The sequence below is a fragment of the Dicentrarchus labrax genome, unplaced genomic scaffold, assembly GCF_905237075.1.
Source record: "Dicentrarchus labrax unplaced genomic scaffold, dlabrax2021, whole genome shotgun sequence".
Taxonomy (NCBI): Eukaryota; Metazoa; Chordata; class Actinopteri; family Moronidae; genus Dicentrarchus; species Dicentrarchus labrax.
The window spans coordinates 17,946,104-17,965,379 of record NW_026136703.1 but is presented as its reverse complement, the minus strand read 5'-3'; the positions used below and the strand labels follow the sequence as shown (position 1 = coordinate 17,965,379).

General features: G+C 39.6%; 3 protein-coding genes across 4 annotated transcripts; all 3 read left to right on the top strand.

Annotated features, from left to right (window-relative positions):
• The first annotated feature begins 1,381 nt into the window (after positions 1–1,381).
• yju2 (YJU2 splicing factor homolog) lies at positions 1,382–5,331 on the top strand. Its single transcript, XM_051382895.1, has 8 exons — positions 1,382–1,525; positions 2,052–2,152; positions 2,486–2,630; positions 2,786–2,920; positions 3,001–3,182; positions 3,393–3,543; positions 4,524–4,695; positions 4,842–5,331. The coding sequence occupies exons 1-8, from the start codon at positions 1,502–1,504 to the stop codon at positions 4,961–4,963; spliced, it is 1,032 nt and encodes a 343-aa protein (XP_051238855.1). The 5' UTR covers positions 1,382–1,501; the 3' UTR covers positions 4,964–5,331.
• Positions 5,332–6,471: 1,140 nt separating this feature from the next.
• shda (Src homology 2 domain containing transforming protein D, a) lies at positions 6,472–14,376 on the top strand. 2 transcript variants are annotated; one of them, XM_051382850.1, is made up of 8 exons: positions 6,480–6,725; positions 7,983–8,232; positions 8,425–8,526; positions 8,682–8,844; positions 9,469–9,726; positions 10,497–10,671; positions 11,842–11,961; positions 13,210–14,376. In XM_051382850.1, the coding sequence occupies exons 2-8, from the start codon at positions 7,987–7,989 to the stop codon at positions 13,394–13,396; spliced, it is 1,251 nt and encodes a 416-aa protein (XP_051238810.1). In that variant the 5' UTR covers positions 6,480–6,725; positions 7,983–7,986; the 3' UTR covers positions 13,397–14,376. The 2 variants fall into 2 exon arrangements, with proteins under 2 accessions (XP_051238819.1, XP_051238810.1); XM_051382859.1 differs by lacking the exon at positions 8,425–8,526 and having other exon boundaries at positions 6,472–6,725.
• A 661-nt stretch (positions 14,377–15,037) lies between these two features.
• Positions 15,038–18,967, top strand: theg (theg spermatid protein). Its single transcript, XM_051383438.1, has 7 exons — positions 15,038–15,193; positions 15,580–15,655; positions 15,742–15,803; positions 15,904–15,961; positions 16,842–16,968; positions 17,906–18,065; positions 18,175–18,967. Exons 2-7 carry the CDS (start codon positions 15,594–15,596, stop codon positions 18,414–18,416), a joined length of 711 nt encoding a protein of 236 aa, XP_051239398.1. The 5' UTR covers positions 15,038–15,193; positions 15,580–15,593; the 3' UTR covers positions 18,417–18,967.
• The last annotated feature ends 309 nt before the right edge of the window (positions 18,968–19,276 follow it).

Genomic DNA, 19,276 nt, shown 5'->3' with positions numbered 1-19,276 from the left:
TGACTAATCACTCACTTGCTCATGAGGTGTAACAAACACAAGACAAAAGAATAAAATGTTCACAGACTGAGGAACGAGGGAATCATTTAAACCATGTGTATAAAACAATGCACCTAGAAGCATCCATTCAATGTATTGTGAGGTGCAGTCATTAATAATAACCTATTTCACACAACATTAAATGTGACATAGGTTCAGTGAAGTAAAGATTCAAGATTCAATACTTTGTGTTGCTAGGGATTTGCTTCAGTGTGCTCAGGACATCAACAAAGACACAAAAGACACAGAACATATAGATACATACAACACAAAGGCCACAGAACATATGAGTACATATACGGTATCCCACACAGGATCACACTTGACGCAGGCAGGTAAAAAAAGCATACTGTTCACAACATACCTGGATGACAGTCCAAGAGGCTAGAGTGACAGATGTCAAGTTAAAGTGACATGGTGCATAGGGATGCAGAGCGCAACCACAAACTTTACAATAAATAGATCAATAAAACTAGTATGGGTAGCATAAACCCATATAGAAAAGTATTATAAAAACAATGTAAAAGATATAAATTTTTTTGTAGAAAGCAGATAGAAACTGTGATATTGTAACTGAATGTGGAAATTAGATTTTAATCTGAATTAGAAGGTTTCTATAATGGTAACATTCGGTTTCAAATGAAATGAAATGATCAGTAACTGATTGAATGATCAGTAAAAATCAACACAAATGCAGTAATTTACATAGATTTGGCATGAATAAACATTACTAAAATGTGCTTTTATATTTTATACTTTGTGTTTGCAAGGGATCAATTAAGTTGCTGCTGTATTGCTGACCATCAACTAGTACTGAGCCTTGTTTTATTTCATTCAATTACCTGCTATATAATATCTGTGTGTATTTTATTATTATTAAATTTGATTTAATAATTTGTTTTTATTGTATTTAAATGTATGTTTATTTTGCCTTTTGGTGCCTATTACATTTTGTCTTGATACCTTTTTGTCTTTTATCTAAAGCACCTTGAAATTTCTTTATTATTTATTATATAGCAAACAGGAATCCACATTAATAAACAATAATAAAGCAAGTTCCTTTTCTATTATTTTTTCCACAGCAGTTTATCGAGACGTTTGTACCATTGAATAAACAGTATATCAACCATCCTCCATTATATCTATCAGAGAAAAGAGAGCTAGTGCCTCTAATAAAACACTTGTTTAACATTGTTTACTTTTACTTTTTCTTTATAACTTTGTTTCTGATTAAATCCTTGTCCTCGTCTGTTATGCAGTGAGGATGTTTTCTCCTCGGCTGTCGTTGTAAGTACTCACTCCTTCCGCCAGGGGGCAGCAGCACACTTTGAAGTAGCTACAAATGAAACAACCGGAAGTTTAGAGTAAAGAGTAAAGCCTAGAAGCAGTTAGCCTGTTAGCCTGAGCAGTGTTGTTATTCCAACGTTTCATTCTCCTGGTCGGGTTTCCAGCAAAAGAAACAATGTCCGAAAGAAAAGTGTTGAATGTAAGTATTATGTTAACGCTAACAGTCAGCCGTAGCTTATGAGCTGTAGAAGAAGAAACCAAGGCAGGCTAATGTTAGCTTTCGAAGCTAAGTGTGGTTTTTATCAGCTATGACAACATTAAGCCGTTTCTTTGTTTGGTTGGTGGATTTAAATAAATAAAACATCTAAAGTACATTAACTGTAAGCTACTACTCCTGTTTGCAGTAGTCTATATTACTACAACTGTTAGATTCATTAGAAGTTGATGTTGTTTTGGTAGTAAGCGGCAGTAGCTCAGTCTGTAGGGACCACAGTATGGAGAGGTGCCAGTTTCACCTTCTGTGCACTTCCGAGATGCCCTTGAGCAAAGCATCAAACCCCATCACTCCACATTTGCCTGTCTATAAGCCCTGTGTGTGCATGGGTGTATTTCGGGCCTATGTGTGTGTAAACATTCACATAGAGTGGGAGGGGAAAAAAGACTATTACTTTATAAAGTATATCTTTCTCTTCTAACTCTTTTTGTTTTTGTTTTGTCTTCCACAGAAATACTACCCACCGGATTTTGATCCATCTAAAATCCCCAAACTTAAACTCCCCAAAGATCGTCAGTATGTGGTCAGATTGATGGCTCCGTTCAATATGAGGTATGTCTTTCTCATCCATCCATTTTATTGCCACACACCTAGTAGGGGCAGGGGAGGATCAATATGCAAACATAAACAACATAGTGCACTTGTTTTATTTTATATAAATATATATTTCTTTATGTTTACCATATTGTGCAGCCCTACTCCTGTACATCTCGCTTGGTAAATCAATAATGTTATATTTTAGGTAATCCATGGCTGCTGTTGTAGATTTGTGGTTGTATTTGCAGTATGACCAGGCCTACCTCTTACCACCAAGGACTTCCTGGCCTCTGTAAATGAGTCCTGTGACTGTAGTGTCATCCGCATTGCCTCTCTGGTTGCTTGCAGGTGTAAAACATGTGGCGAGTACATCTACAAGGGGAAGAAGTTCAATGCACGTAAGGAGACTGTTCAGAATGAGCTGTACATGGGCCTGCCCATCTTCCGTTTCTACATCAAATGTACTCGGTGTCTTGCTGAGATCACATTTAAGGTGAGTGAGAGTGTTTTAGAGCATTAGATCAGTGAAATGTATTGAAATGAGAAAAGTATGTAAAACAGTGTGTGTGCTATTTTCTGAAAGAGATGTATCCAGCATTATGCACTAAATAATTTCTCACACTTAAATATCTCATGTTGTGACTATAGACTGACCCAGAGAACACAGACTACGCGATGGAGCACGGTGCGACACGAAACTTCCAGGCAGAGAAACTGATTGAGGAGGAGGAGAAGAGAATCCAAGAGGAGAGGGAGGAAGAGGAGCTGAACAACCCCATGAAGGTTGGTGTTGTAAATGTCGTTTTCTGTTATTATTTTAATTAGCGATTAGAAGAGTTAATGATTTCCCAATCTTCTACCAGGTGTTGGAGAACCGCACAAAGGATTCCAAGATGGAGATGGAGGTTCTGGAGAACCTCCAGGAGCTGAAGGAGCTGAACCAGAGGCAGGCTCAGGTGGACTTTGAGGGAATGATTGACCGGTACAGAGAGCTGGAGAAGAGAGAGAAGGAAAGGGAGAAAGAAGAGGATGAGCGAGAGACAAAGTGAGTGAGGAAGGTTTTGTGCTAGAACCATTTAAAAATCCAACACTGCCTTCTTGCGACTACATAATTAATGCTACAAATAGGAACTTCAATTTCTTCCTCTGTGTCCTGAATAAGTTGTCATGTGTATTCTTCTCACAATTAGGGTGAATTCTGAGAAATAGTCATTAAAAACCCCAATTAAATCTGAATGTGTCAATTGTTTTTCAGAGAGATGTTGGATCGTGCCCTTGTGAAAAGACTCAGAGACTCTGACTCTGACTCGGAGAAGGAGGAGGAGAGCAGCAGCTCGCAGTCAAAGAAATCCAGCACAGACAAACCAACAGACATCCTCACCATTGACAAACCCACAGAGGCACAGGTACGCATGACTGCTCACATTCAGCAAAATGTGTGCCCCATTCAGTACTTTACATTTTATTCAGTTCAAATGACATTTGCAAACAATGTTCAAGTTTTTTTTTTTTTTTTAACCCTATTTAAAGATATAATCCTCAATATAGTCCTGTTTCCTGCAAACCCTTCTTCTAACAGCTGCTTCTTGTTCCTGCAAAATTTCAAACTGATCCGTCAGACAATGCCCAAAAAGGACCATATCTTGTTTTGTAGACCGTGAACTACTGCTGTCAGCTTGGTGACAAATGCATTGTGTTTCCAGTGACTGATTCATAATAATCACATTGTGTTTCACCACTTGAACACATTTAATATGAACTAGCAGCAGTAGGAACTGTTGGTTTGCATTAGCAGTACATAAGAAGCTTTAGGAGAGTGAACAGTGAGGCTAATGTTCATTAGTAAGATAAAATAAACAGTAATGCTGGAAATCCCAGGCAATATAATTTTCCAGTGACTTCACCACTAACATGACAGTTGCTATATAGTGAGGTCATTACAGAATGTAAATACATTTAATGGCTATTGCTGAAAAGATACAGAATAGATTTCATGAAAATCTTTATAACTTTAAAATGTTATATCCTTTTTTTCCACCACACAAGAGGACAAAACCATGGCAGAATGGGTAACATACATTTAGGACTTTCATAAGATACAATATGTGTGTATATATAATAATAATAATATATAAGAGCCATGGTTTTGCCAGCATAACTTAAATTGCTAAATTTGTTCAAAATGTAAAAGGTTAGTTTTGTTTATTTGTTTTGTGTTAGGGACAAGTACAGACAAACATCCACAGTTGTAGAGGCCAGGTCCGATATACTGTACACGTGTATGTAGCTGAAGCTCCAAGCAATCATTAAAATTACATGTTACAATTTAAAATCTTTCCTGTGAGCAGGGAATAGTGCATTGTCTAATGCTGTGTGTTTTTCACAGGGAACCTCAACTGGAGGAGTGAAGAGGGCCAAAGTGGAGAGCTGGGAGAGGAGTGTGGGGACGCTGGGCGGCCGAGGGGCACTGGGGTCCCTCATTGTGCGAAAGAAACCAGCAGCGACGTTCATCAAACCCAGTCCAGTGGCGGCCGTTGCTGCTCCCAAATCACAAGCAGGTATCACATCGGTATCTCTTACTGCTTATATGAACACATTGTATAGCCCGATTCTTCTAAAATCTTACACATAAGCTTGTTCACACCTTAATCAAATGTGTGCATATGATTTTAATGGCACAATCATTGCGGATCCTGTTTTACAGATTCAACAGTGTCTACGGCTGACTCCAAGAATGCCTCTAAACCTGTTACCACGCAAAATGGTTCATCATCTCTGAGCCTGCTGGGGGCGTATTCAGACAGTGACAGCAATGACAGCGAATGAAAGGAAGATACTTGGCACGGATTTTAATTTGAGCGACTGACACACAATTGTATAAATGAATGCAGAAAGGAATTTAATGATATGGAGTGTTTTGTAATGCTGCACAGAAATCCAAATCTTGTGTAAACCAGTTTGTTGGTCTCTTCTGTGAAAACCTTTTCATGAAGACTGATATTAAGTCCTGGTTGGCAGTCATTAGCAGGAATTGTATGGTCTGTTGTCTCAGTGAAACAATATTTGTGGAGCTGTTCTTCCCAAGAATTTTACCTAGAAAAAAATTATAATGTTTGAGTTTTTGTGAGGCAAATTTGCCCTGAGAAAATATTGGGTGTATGTTTTAGTGTTTATTAAAATCTGTTTTAACTCTTTGTCCTTGATATGTTTTGCCATCTTGCAACATGTCTCTTTTAATATAAAACTATGTAAATGTGGGATCTGAATATTTAATTATGTTTATATGTAGCTCAAAAGAGAGAGAATATAAGCAAATATAAACTTGTGATATTTCACATTTGTAGTTAATAGGTTCTATGTAATTCAGCATTTGTTTGGGTAGTAAATATTTCTATTATAATTAAATAATATAAAATAATTAACAGGGCTGAGGTGAATTTTATGTGTTACATTTTTCATTTTAGATCATTTATTTAATGTTGATGTTAAGGTGTTGGGTATACTAACATAATATGATGGATTTAATGTTGATCTTTATGGTCATTCTTGACTTTGCAAACAATTTCAACACAAGGTCCACTTTTCTTGTTCTCCAGCTTTGATTATATTCTTTTCATCAGCAGATGGAGTTTGCTGGCATGGAGCTGTACATGTTCAAATCATTACTTTTAACATGATATTATATAACATTATTAATATTCAGGGATGCTGGAAGCCAGGCAGAGTCGGTGGGTGCTGAGACCAAAGTCTGTTGACACACTGATGTCCTACTAAATGCATTATTTAATAGTAACATTTTTTACAAATTGTATTACTTTAAGTGGCTAAAGCTGATTAAAAAAACAAGGCAAACAGTCTTTCCCACCATAAGTACCCCAGTACAAATGTAAATCCCAATAAAAACTGAGGAAGTTATGAGTTATAAACATTTTTATGAACTGATGGTTTTCATCTGCAGGCCCCCGGAGCAACTTTACTTCCACTGCCTATATTAATACTTACATTAACTCTATCTTGTCTTTACTGCTATCAGAAGCTCTCTTACAGATAAGTGATTTTGTGAACTAGGTCTACTGTTTCAACTCTGTCCTCCAAGGTCTCAGAATACTTAAAACATCTTAGATTCACGCCCACCTGTTTACCATCACACCCACATCCCTATCTCTTTTCTCAACCCACCTCTAGGTTTACTTTAAATACAGTAAAAAAAAAAAAAAAAAAAAGGGACTTAACTGTATTGGTTCACATTAGAGGAGCTGTGAGACAAAGGACAGTGTTCGTGGATACAGCAGCAGAAATAACATTCACTACATAGCTGAAGCTTTAAGTGTCGACCAACTAAAAATAATGTCCCCACTCCCCTTTAAGCCAGTCCGCCGTGCCAGTGTTGTGTGTCGGAGACTGTCTGCTCTGCTCCAGCTAACAATAGCCGACTAACCCGCTTGGCTCCGAAGCTGGACGGATTTCAGGAATAAGAAATGTTTTATTTTTAAGACCTCTGATAACGTTAAAAACTAAAAAAAAAAACGCTGGATGGTAACAAGGAAGACATAACTGGAACGGGAAGCCGTCAATGCCAAGAAAGAGGGTGAGCTTCGGGAAGTAACGTTAGCAGTTAGTTAGCGAGCTAACTTGGCTAACTTAGCTTTGGCATATTTACAAAGCGTTGACTCCATCACTTGTACAACTCGTATTATTTTAGCTTTTTTTTTTAAATAAATACATAAATAACAGCAAGATTAGTCAGCTGTTTGGCGTTTTGCTGATAGCTTTGGAGCACATACTGTCTTTAACCTGCTGTTATGAGTAAGTGATTGATTGAATTATTTACCCTCTAATGCTAACTAGCCATTGTCAGTTGTTCCAGTGATTGGTTGACCGAGTTCAACTTCTGTTCACAACAAAAACCCACCTTCAGCTTCACTTTCATCTGTGTTCACCTGGAAAAGCTGGAGAAATGATTGTCACTGGACCTGTTGATTGATGTGAACACCTTTTCTTCTCCAGGTTAATTTTTTTTCGGGGGATAAACAACTCCAAACGTAAACACAAACCTCATGGTGGTTATTACCTGGCTTTACTTAAAAGACTTAAAGAGCCAACTCAAGCTTACTGTTTTGCCATTTGACTCAATTAATTTGCAATTAATTTGTCAGTGAGTTTGCCTTTTATAGCCCTGATGCAAGAGGATGGCTTGTGGTCATATGTGTTTGATGAAATGTTTGAGTTTCTTGAAAGGATAGCTTGAAGTGCAGGAACTCATCTTTCAAGGGGGTTTTAAAGACACATATATAAACCAAAACAGCATTACATAACAAACACATACTGCAGATACACAGATTTAACTCCCTCGTCCTCTCTCACCCACATCCCAGCCCTCGGTTATTGAACAGAACATTTTAGAAACAGTGACCAGATTATTAAATACAGAAAAATGAAAAGCATAAACAAGTTTGTTTTCAGATGAGAGAATAAAGATGTCCTGTAACAATGGACCTAAAAAAAAAAAAAAAAAAGTGGAAGATTATTCAGCTGGATCTTCTTATAATGAAATGACCACTGTTCAACCAAAAAAGGGATGTTGCATGCATGTATCTGAGAGGATATGAAGATGTAAATGGGACCGAAAAACTGTTACAGATGTCGGGGACAATTAAAGTAAAAACATTTTAAAATAAACTGAACTGAGTGAAATTACCCTCTAGGTTTGGGCTGCAATAACAACACATGTTTATGATAGATAAATGGATAACAAAATTTAAGTGAAGTTTCTTTTAGACTAATCATTTCAGCATTTTGTCCTTCTGAATTACTCTAAGAACTCTTTCCGCCGCTTCATTCCCAGATCCATGGCAAAGTGGCTGAAGGACTACCTAAACTTTGGCACCAGGCGTGACCCTCCACAGCCCCCGAGGCCGGATTATAGTGAGAGTGAGATTTTGAGGGCTTACAGAGCTCAGAAGGAGTTAGATTTTGAAGACCCGTACCAGCGCTCTGATAAGGAGCATCAGAATGGCGGTTTCAGCCCTTGTAGTGCCACAGTGAGCCTTCCCTCTTTCCCCGCATTTGGTTCAGTGCTGCCTAATGGTGTGGAGGTACGACATGCATGTTTTTACACTCATTTACGTGAATTAAGTTGTTTTTTTAAATACCAAGTACAATGTCTCTGTGTGTAAGTGTACCCTTAGATAATGTTTGTAGTGTTTTCTCCTAGATCTCCCATTGAATGTAAGTATTGAGGTGATGTTTAATCAACACTGAAAGATTTACATAACGATATGTTCCAGGTCAAAGTGGTGTCTCCCAAGCACAGACTAATTAAAGTGGACTCTCAGGAGTTTGGCCGCTGTAAAGTCCCCCTGAGTCCCGTGACTGTTCAAGAGGAACCTGTAAGGACTGTTTTTATTTGTGTTCTGCTTCATTTTTCTTTGAGGAAATAGGAGCGAAACACCAGTCATTTACTTTTTCTTTATTTCATTTGCTTACTCATATTTCCAGATCTCTCATTTGTGCGATGCTCTTTGTTTCTCTCTCCCTACCAAAGGTGGTTCCCTCTGCCCCAGCAGCATCGGACTCTGACACAGACTACTCTGATCCATTTGATGTCCGGCCAGACCCCAGAAGCAGACCAAACTGGGAGCCAAAACCTGCACCAACAGACTGCTGCAGCTACATGGAGCCATTCGAGGCCCAGCGGATCATCTCAGGTTTGTTACGAGATCTTTTTCTTTCATTAGTCAGTTGAGCTCTTAATAAAGGGATTGTATAGAGGCACTAACAGTAGCATATTGTACAGGTAATTGCTACCATCAATTAATGGCCCTTTGCCCCGTTAAGTGAAAGCAAAATGGCAACCAGGGGTAAAGTGAGTGTGATATTATATTAATGTTCACTGTGCACTTGAATGGTGGACTTTTTTGCCTTTAGCCGGTTAAATGAAGTTTTCCATCTAGTACATATGGTCATCTGGCAGTTTCGCTTCTCATGGAAGGATATGAGTCAGCATCATTGTCAGTAATTGTGCCAGACATTGTTTCCTTCGAGGAATGTAGAATGAGGAATTTACTGGATCTATTTACTGGATGTATTTACTGGATGTATTTACTGGATATATTTACTGGATATATTTACTGGATAAACAAAAGAGAGGACAAACAAGGATCTAAAACACTTGGTCAACAGATTTGACTTATACGTTCATCAGTGCTCTAAATCTTATTGCTCCATATTTTCAGTTCAAGTAAATTTTGATCGATATAGTCAAACTGTTTGCCTGCTTGTCACTTACTTGCGCTGCAGACGGTCATTTACTCTCTGTGTTTAATGTGCAGAACTGCAGCACAGCGCGATGACTAACAGGTCTGGGAGCGGAGATGGTGGCCAGTTATATGATAACCCATACGAGGAGAGGACTCGTCACAACCCCCGAGCTGCTCCGCTAGCACAACAGCAATCTCAGAGGATTGAGGGAGGACTTGCCCAGATAGACAGCAGGGAGAGCAGACTGCCTCAAGACGATGAGAGGCCAGCTGATGAATACGATCAGCCCTGGGAGTGGAAGAAGGACAACATCTCTAAAGCTCTTGCAGGTAAACTGGCATTCTCAGTATTGGGCCTGGGTACCAACGTCGATATGTTTATGGCACAAACGGAATTCTGTTGATACTACCAAGTGTCAAAAGATTTCTTGTCATTTGGTACCAAATTTCGATACCAATGGAGTAAAACTCATCACCATCAGTGCACCCATGCAACAGGCTGTTAATGTTACACGTTGTAGAGGCAAACAGGACAAACAGACACAAGCTCACTTACACATACAACTGGTTTACTTTGTGCGGCTAGCCAGTGCAGGAAACCCGTATCTGCTCGAGTCCATTCACCTAATCTCCGCTGGGATGGAAGCCATGGCTCATCCTCTCCTCACCAAATCGGGAGTAGAGAGCGTTTCAGACGGCATGGTGTTGTTTAGAGAGCAACAGGTAAAAAGAGAATACAGCGAAGTTGACGGTGGATTGTTTTCAGATCCGGGGTATCTGGTCTCTAGCACAGAGACAGTAAAGAAGCATCACTCTGCAACTTTTTCCCAGCACCGTAAACATCCCCCACACCGCCATTCCCTTCTTCTTCGGATTAGACTAGACATTTTGCTGCCATATTGTTTGTTATTGGTCCCTTTGACAGTTATCGTTTACAGTTTTTGTCTGTAAAAACATTTTCTCCACCTGTTCCAGGTCTTTCAACAGCTTCCTCCTCTGAAATGAGTACCTGTACTTTCATGTATAATGTTAAAATGAATGTGCTTTTTAAATGTGCTTTTTTTAAACTTAACCTGCTGTATCTTTCTGTGTGTTCACAGTTCAGTTTGAAGGGGCAGAAAGGGAGCGCTCGCGAGCTCAGACAGAACAGACCAGGCTCACCAAGACAGGGACCACATCGACCACAGCTGACTCAACCACTCTCCGTCTGGTCAGTGACACTCCTCCTCTCCTGGGAGAGAGAGTGGATCCATCTATGCCGCTGGAGAGACAAGTGTAAGTGGACATCTATAATGTTAAAAGATAGTGACAGCCGTTTCACATTACTTACTCACTTAATAATCTCCTAATTTAGATTCTGTTCCTTGTAAGCGTGAAGATTCATACTTGAAATTAACGCAAGGGTACGCAAGCATTACTGAAATTAAAGAAAGCAGACTTTGCAAGGACAGCAGTCTCAGATGAAACAGTTGCTTCATGGATGATTGCATGTACACCTTTAATAACTATGTTCACACCTACTAATGTCAAAACCCAACCGCTGTTAAAACATTGCTTTGGTCAGCATTACAGATCCAGAATTGAATCATAATTTCTATCCCAAACTCTAGAGTTTAGACACCTGGGGTTGAAAACACATTGCACACCACACATTCCTCTGTTGTTGTTGTTGTTGTTTTCGTTAGGGTAGCTCACAAGTTATGTAGGAAGATGACATCACTGTCCTTAATCCTGCCAAGCGCTTCACAATGGTCAGTTGTTTCTGTAACCAGGGGGCACAATGCCAGGTCTGTTTGAATCACTGAACAAATCAGAGATGTGAGCTGTGATTCAGAGGTTGGAGGCTATGTGCGTGAGGATACGTGCGGTTTTATTCTGCAAAGTTCAGCCACTTTCACTTGCTTTGCTTAAGAATAGAACCAGTGGTTTTTAAATTTCAAGTAAAATTGTGAATGGTTAATCACTATGGCTTGCACTTATGATGTAGAGCAGTGGTTGTATCATTTAGCAAATTGACGAACCATGCTTAAGTGATATATTTTATGGTTATTCCATATTATATTTGAAACTCTACAATAAACCCAAATAGAGACCTCCGTAACTATAGTTTAGTTTTTAAAACGAGTGATTTAGATGAATTTTGAGCAGAATATTTCTTATTTATTATGTATTCTTTTTATAATAATAAAGTTTTTTTCCCCCTGTTCTATTAGACAATTTACTTACTTCACAGAAGTGAACCAAATGCTGAGATAAAGGCCTACTGTGTATATTAAGTTTTCTTACACACCTTAAAAGCGACCCTTTGTTGTGGTCGGGAACCACTGGTGTAGATTAAAGATTCAACCTGAAGCGATAACTTGTAAGGGACTGTAAGAGGATGTGATACACTGCATGGATTTAAGTAACAGTTTCAATGTCATGTTTCCTTCTGGTCACTTGCAGGTGGTACCATGGAACGCTGAGCCGCTCGGAGGCAGAGACTCTACTGACTCTGTGCAAGGAGAGCTCGTACCTGGTGAGGAACAGCCAGACCTGCAGGAACGACTACTCGCTCTCACTCAGGTAAACACTCATTTACATTTATCTATTAAGAGCTATTTACTGCACGTACTTGGCTTGTCCCATCTCTGTGCCAGTTGTAGCAGTTGTTTTTTTTACCACTCGCTTCATTCTGAGCTGTACTAAATCCCCCCCCAAAATCCTCACAAATCCTCCTCATACTGTCTTAATTTGAAGAATTGTTGCACTCTCTTAAAGGGGAGTTGTACCCCTGTGAGCCACAATTATCTGATTCAGTTCATTCTCCATTTGGGTATTGTTATGGTCTGTGGGTGGCGAGAGACTCTTCTCAAATTTGAGCCCTGAGGCAATTTTTAATTTTTCACCATTTTTCCATTATCTCTCCTCCCACCCAGTCACTTTATTTGTGTTTCTCTTCCCTTCCCCCAGCCCTCACTTTCCCCTTTGCAAGTGGGATTCAAGCCTGTATGAGTAATCAGCATGAAAGCAGCTGTTTTGCGACTCTGCATGCAGAGAATTGCCCCTAACCTGACATCTGTACTCAGTGGGTGCTGGAACATAAGTCATAAGCCCCTGTGTGCATCTCTTTGATGTTAAATGTCACAATAAAGAAGAGATCTGTGTCACTTCCAGTCCAGGGTCCACATTTATCAAATTTCTGATTATTAATTTTCTAAAAGATTCTTAAGAATGATTATTAAGTCCTGGTGGGTCCTGGTGGAGGACACACCCCAAGGATCAGTTCTTACCGCAGTGGCCCAGGTTTGATTCTGGCCTGTGGCCCTTTGCTGGGATTCTCTATGAAATAAAGGCATAAAAAAGCCGCAAAATTATAATAAAATTAATCCTCCAAAGAGCCATTAACAGGTCGCCATCAACCATATAAATATTGATGTAATTATACAAAATTGGCTGAAATGAAAACAGTCACTGGAGCAGGGAGGACAGTCTGCTGCTGGTAGAGGAGGTACATCATAAACAAAGAGAGAGAGAACCTAGTGGAAATGGATTGAGGATTGGAGCTTACCATGATGTTCAGACAAATGTGTGGTGTAAACCTAGGCTGCACCAACTTTGTGTTATTTGCTCATACCTATTCCCAGGATAGTGTGGGTTACTGTAATGGTTTTCAGAAACGTAACATCCTTCCAGATGTGCTTGCACGCTGAGTATTCCTCTGGAGTCTGTCTTGTTGTGAATGTGTGCACTGAAACAGCCTTCTCAACAGTGTAGTTTTGACTCAGACAAGCAATTTAATGAATCTTTCCTCCTCCTTTCCCTCTCTGTCAGGAGTTGTAAGGGCTTCATGCACATGAAGTTCACTCAGTCTGCAGATGGGCGATACGTACTCGGAGAGAACAGCCCTCCCTTCTCCACCATCCCTGAGGTCATCCACTACTACACTACACACAAGCTGCCGATCAGAGGAGCTGAGCATATGTCCCTACTGTATCCTGTCATAGTGCAGACCCTCTGACACTAACACACTCACATACGCTTTCTCTTGGTGCTACTGAATACAATATATACTCTATATTTACCTATTTCTGCCCCTTTACTTTCTTACATGCCTTTCTACTTCCATTGTATTGCACAAGAGATCGGACTGTCCGGTGCCATCTTTTCCATTTACCATAACCCCAGTAACTACACTGGCAGCTTAATAAGAGAGCTCAAAGGCTCATGAATATATGCCTGTGAACTGGTTTTATCACTGAAATCCCTGTATTTTAATACCATGGACTCCTAAGAACCAGTCATCATTGATATTAAGATTGGTGGAGTACTTTTAGGTATAAAAAAGTCTTGAGACAGTAGAATCTACAAACTATTGCATGGAGATTTGTCTCTTTTACTGTATTGCAGAGATAGACTTTACTGTCAGGTCACTTAAAGGATAATAGTGGTGTTTTCTTTTGTGCCAATAATCTAGGTTGGCTTTCCAACCAACACAGTTATTTTGTTGTGAGTTTTATGTTTTAAAGTGACAAACAAAAATCTAACAAAAGGATGGATATGAGGCGTGGGGATTAAAACTAGATATAGGCGGTATAAAATGCAGTTTAAAAAAAAAAAGTGCTGTAATTGCAAACAATACTGTTATTATCCTTTAAGTGTTACAATATCAACCAAACACTACATATTTAACCCGGGTCGGCTCTGGGTTTCTCTGTGTGTTTCAGAGGCCTGTGAATGTTATTTGATGCTGTAGCTGTGTGCCCTGCAGTGTCTTCCTCAGTTCATATTATGTGTGAACCACAACAACAAAGTGACAGCATAATGTCAAACAGACTTGTTAACTTCACACAGTAACAGACTTCTGCAATGCTTGTTTAAAGAATAATAACTACAGTATTATGTTGAAAGCTTGTGGCTTTGGTAGGTTATTTACTGTTATTTGCTGTTTTATAAGATTTTAAATGTTTGTTGAAAATAAAGGTGTCATCTGTTTTTAAATTGTCTTTGCGTTTGTTTACTTGTGAATTTAAAATGTAAGATTGTGAAACTGGAATTTCCTTGTATGAGGAGGGGGCTTCATATGGCATGTCATATGACCAGATAGCTGTGGCCAAATTTAGGACTTTTGGTTCTTTATTTGAGTGTTTTTTTTCTTAAGAAAAGCTTAATAAAGGTATGGAATGAAATCAAAGGTTAAAAAAGTGCTGCTCCTAAATGTTTGTAGTTTTTTCTGAAATTTGGGATAAATTAGGCAAATCTTGTGTGCCCTAGTAAAGTTATAGTTATTTGCAAATTACAATTAAAATGTTTATATTTATAGCCACAAAGAAAGATAGTGTCTGTGGTAGATTAAACCTCTGTTTCTGTATTGTGCTGATTGACATTCCTTTCCCTGGAGATTTAAACACGGGTTGTGTAATAGAGCATGAGTAGAGCATAGTTTTACTAGTAAAGGATTTGAATAATTCTCCCACCACTGTTCCTTGAACTACAATCTCTGGATGCGGGCCATTGTGAACTGAGAGGAGAGAGTTGGCACTTCTCCTTTTTCCAGTTTATACAGTTTCCCTGAGCCACAATACAAACCACTAACTGACGCCTGTCAGCATAGTAAGAAAATGTGCATATGTCTCACCCCTCCCTGTACACTTATTATGTGACTAATTGGGAAATAACCTGACTGCACAGAAAAGCAGAGTTAGACATCTTTGCACACCCTACACATAGACGATCTTTGCTGTACTGTACAACACCAGTGTCACCTGATCCCCTGGCAACCAGCAGGTGTCGGTGTCACCGTGAGAGGACAGTACAGGTAAACCTCTAGTAGTTTTAAGCTACAGATAAACAATTATTTATCAGCTTATTAATGTAATCAGCTAAAGATTAAATTCACTGGATGGTTTCTGATGTTGATAGCAGGGTGGGTAACCTATATTTAGAAATAATTACAGAGTAAGTGTTTTTTATAAGTAATAGAGTGTAAAACATGGGATCAAAGCTGCAACCAATGAACATTTACACTATAAACCAATCCATGATTATTTTTTTAATTGTTTAAAAGCTGCACTACATTTTTGTTACGTAAATGTGTCCCTGCATGTGTTGAACAACACATTCTGTGCCTACTCATGTTTATGACACACGGTAATATTGGTTGAGTAATAGGATCATTTCAGCATGTTCCTGTTCCCCCACCAGCTTCAACTGTTTCCATGGCAACTCGGACACAGAGGCTTGCTCAACCCAAACCCAACAGACTCAGATATCCAGACCGGTAGGCCTGCTGAACCCCCCCCCTCTCTATTTCTTCCTCCATGTCTCTCTCTTTCTCTAATGAGGCCTCTTTTTTTAATTTCCCAGTCGCTCTGTTTACTGGCTGGATGATCTGCCCCCGGAGAAGAGTGGATCCACCACCAAAGCTGGTGTGTCTCTCACTCACGCAACACTTTTTTTTCTCTCCACCAAACCTGCTCTGTACTGCTTTTTTGTGATGACATGATAACTAATAATTTTCCTGTGTAGAGTTAACCCCTCGCTGGTCGGAGCTATGTAGAAGTAAAAAGTTCTACACTCAAGTCACGTAATTATAACAAGTTCTACTATTACTAATGCAATGCCGATGATTAACTATACCTTCTAATGCATGTGTGATTTCTTTTTGCCTATGTGCTTTTATTTGTTCCCACTGTCACTTGTTAATGAAATCTCAGGACTTCCTCCATGTTTGTACCTTCTGTTTTGATGAATTCAGTATTATGTCCATTTCTACAGCACTAACCTCAACACTAGTGGCAAAAACAAGATCTATTTATTAATATCAGGTCAGCAGAGGTGGATCTGGAGAAATACGTATGCTGATTTAAACACAGACAATCACATATAACAGTATTGGCTTTTAACTTAAAAACATGTCATTGTGGCACATTAGTAAAGCATTGAATAGACATATCTAACAGTAGCATCAGAAATCAATTCATTGTTGTTGTTCAGAATTTTCAGACATTTCTTGAAATACATGTCTTTTTTAATTAAACTTAAGCCTGTCACCTGTTTAATTAATGTGTTAAAATTTGACATTGAATTTGTGTTGGCAGCTGGGGTGATCAGGCATTACTTTACAGTTGGCAGCTGCCAACCCACCGCTTTAGATCTGTCCCTGCATATTAGTAAGTAACAAGTAATTATGGCCGCAGGGTTTTTTTTCCAGGATTTATGTTCAGTGTGTTTGTTAGGCTTCAAGTCCTCAGATGAGATGTTTCTCGTCTCATCTTTTTGTGGCTTTATATTTCTATTCTCCTCTTGTGCCTTTATCTGGTGCCATCCTGCCCGCTTCCTTCCTTCTTCCTTATTCATCTTCCTGTTATTTTAGTTACCTTTTCACCTCCCCCTCACATCTTTTTGTCTTTCTGTGTCTTCTCTCATCCTTTCTCTTTTCTCTTTATCTATTTTTCCCTCACCAGACTTTCTCCCATATGGGAGGTGAGTGAATGTGCTCTTAGGGCAGTTGCGTCTAATCGGCTGTGCAGTCTTGCTCAACCTCGGGCCCCTGCAGCTGGCTGGCAGCCGGACCGCCCAATATTGGTGCCTGTGAGTAACACATACTCTGTTTCCTGTGGAGCTTCTGTGTACGTGGTAAATCATGTGATGGCTGGAAGCTTTCTGGAGCTGGAGTATGTCATGAGTATGTATGTATTTTAAACTCCACAGTCAACTGTGTTAGAAAAGCGAGGGTGTCAAGTATTTAAAGTCTGAGAGCTTAACTTGAAGGACTTAAAGGTTGTACATGAGTCTTTTGATAAATATCATACAATAAAAGCTTCATTAAAGGACCAGTGTGGAGGATTTAGTGGCATCTTGCCGCTGGTTTTTGTATTTGACGACCTGAGGATGAGAACAGGCTGTGATGTGTACTACGGTAGCTGCAAAGTTTGCTAAAAATGCAAAAGGCCATACCTACAGCCAGTGCTTGGTATGTCAATTATGGGCTGCTGTAGAAATATGGCTGTTCAACATGGCAGCCTCCACCTATCCATCCTCCTCCGTCTGTAGATCAAAATGTCTCATCCTAAGGTAACAAAAACACAACTATTCTTATTTTCAGGTGATTATACACTAATGAAAACATACCTATGAATATTGTTTTCCATTTCTGCCATTAGATCCTCTTAAATGTTACACACTGGACCTTTAACTTACAGCTACAAATGTCAACCTCATGGTGGCGCTCTCAGAAAACCAAGGGGACCACCAAAATCAGTAAGCCTCGTCATCTGGGGACCATGAGTGCGTGCGCAAAATTCAAATCCAATTCATCCAACAATTGTTGACGAGGTTCAGTCAAGACCAAACCAAACCAACAGAGCTACACTGCCAGCCCTTGAGTCAAAATGGGAGAGTCAAGACTGAGTGCGATAATTCGAAGTTTAATTCATTTGAATGATCCCTATGAGTTCATGTCTAATATTGTGTTTTTCTGTAAGTGAGTTTAATATAATCTCATCAATCACCTGAAATGTGATTGTAGTTGAACAGAGCGACGCAGACGGCAGTCGCCACTTCACGAATTTGCCAGCTCGCCCAACCAAAGAGAAAGCAGATTCTGGAGGGCGCTGGCAACAAATCTAAACCCGTACCGTTGACCCACATGCCCTGCAAAGCATCTGCACACATAGAGCTACTTGCTAGTAAGTGTTTCCGTCAAGAAACGTTTCTGGTCACATTTTTGCTCTGTTGTGGCATTTTCTTTTAAATCGTTTTACTCGCTATTTGACATGATTACTTTTGTCTTCGCAGCCCCTAAGCACGACCACCCCAAGTTTGAAGGAGAGCGCTCAGTGTGCTGGCTCGTCTCCAGATCAGCGAGAAACTACGTAGCCAACCAGAGACTTCTTGAGCTGTCCAGTCCCAAAGAGAGGAAAGCTCTGTTTGAGGGATACGACCCGTACATAGTTAGCAGGGCGGCCCGCTCTGCTAGCCCCTCGTCTCGGATACAACAGCTCTGTCTGCCTCTGCCTCGCAAATGCAACTCAAACTAGTAGAAGTCTGGTCCCTGGAGATGTGTTGATTGTTCTCCTTTTCCTCATTGTGATACAGTTGTTTTCAGGGAAAGTCAGGACAAAGGTCTTTTTTTTTTGCTCTGTTGTATGAACATACAGTAACATCCAACCTGTGTATGATCTTCTATTCCTACTGCTTCTGCTCCAATCCACTAATCTGTGTACTTTTCCAAACAACAGCCTGTCAGGATACGCTGATGTTGACGGTGGCATAATTCAAAATCTGTTGAATGCTTTACACACCTGCGTGTTTGTGTAATGCATTTTCAATAGCTGCTGTTTTGTGCTCATGTGTGCTTTTAGGACCAGACAACCTGCGCAACAAAAACAAAACCAACGATCAGGGCGATATTGTTAACTGAAACTGAAATTGCTTTGAGACATCCTGCAGCACACATCCTGCAACACACATCCTTCACTTCTTAATTGCCTTCCTAGTTATTGTTAACATGAGGCAGACAGCCAGTGAGTCAACTCTGCAGTGATGTGTTGTATTATGAATTAAAGGCACTTCATTTCAAAAGGCTGAACCGTATCTGTTTATGGTCTTTCACAGATTTTGTCTGTGTAAATAATATTCATCTTTATTGTCCACAAACCAGCCTTGATCATCATTGTGAATCCCCATCAGAACAATAATACCTCCCAGTTGTTTCTGCTCTTTCGCTTTTGTTTACTGGCTCTGTTTGTAAATCTTGTTTTCTTCTTGGACCCCAGGTTCCCATACCATGTACACATATTTAAAGTTAAAACACTTTGTCTCTAATCAGTCTCTAAAATACTCTTCCTTATATCATATATGAATCTAGTTTCCTGCGTAGATACAAATGCAGTATTGC

Coding starts and splice junctions, on each gene's coding strand:
- yju2 (XM_051382895.1), top strand. CDS start 1,502: ATGTCCGAAAGAAAAGTGTTGAAT. Junction 2,631..2,785: donor TTGCTGAGATCACATTTAAG/GTGAGTGAGAGT, acceptor TTGTGACTATAG/ACTGACCCAGAGAACACAGA. Junction 2,921..3,000: donor AGCTGAACAACCCCATGAAG/GTTGGTGTTGTA, acceptor ATCTTCTACCAG/GTGTTGGAGAACCGCACAAA.
- shda (XM_051382850.1), top strand. CDS start 7,987: ATGGCAAAGTGGCTGAAGGACTACCTAAACTTTGGCACCAGGCGTGAC. Junction 9,727..10,496: donor CATCTCTAAAGCTCTTGCAG/GTAAACTGGCAT, acceptor GTGTGTTCACAG/TTCAGTTTGAAGGGGCAGAA. Junction 11,962..13,209: donor GACTACTCGCTCTCACTCAG/GTAAACACTCAT, acceptor CCTCTCTGTCAG/GAGTTGTAAGGGCTTCATGC.
- theg (XM_051383438.1), top strand. CDS start 15,594: ATGGCAACTCGGACACAGAGGCTTGCTCAACCCAAACCCAACAGACTC. Junction 15,804..15,903: donor TGGATCCACCACCAAAGCTG/GTGTGTCTCTCA, acceptor TTTCCTGTGTAG/AGTTAACCCCTCGCTGGTCG. Junction 18,066..18,174: donor ACACATAGAGCTACTTGCTA/GTAAGTGTTTCC, acceptor TTGTCTTCGCAG/CCCCTAAGCACGACCACCCC.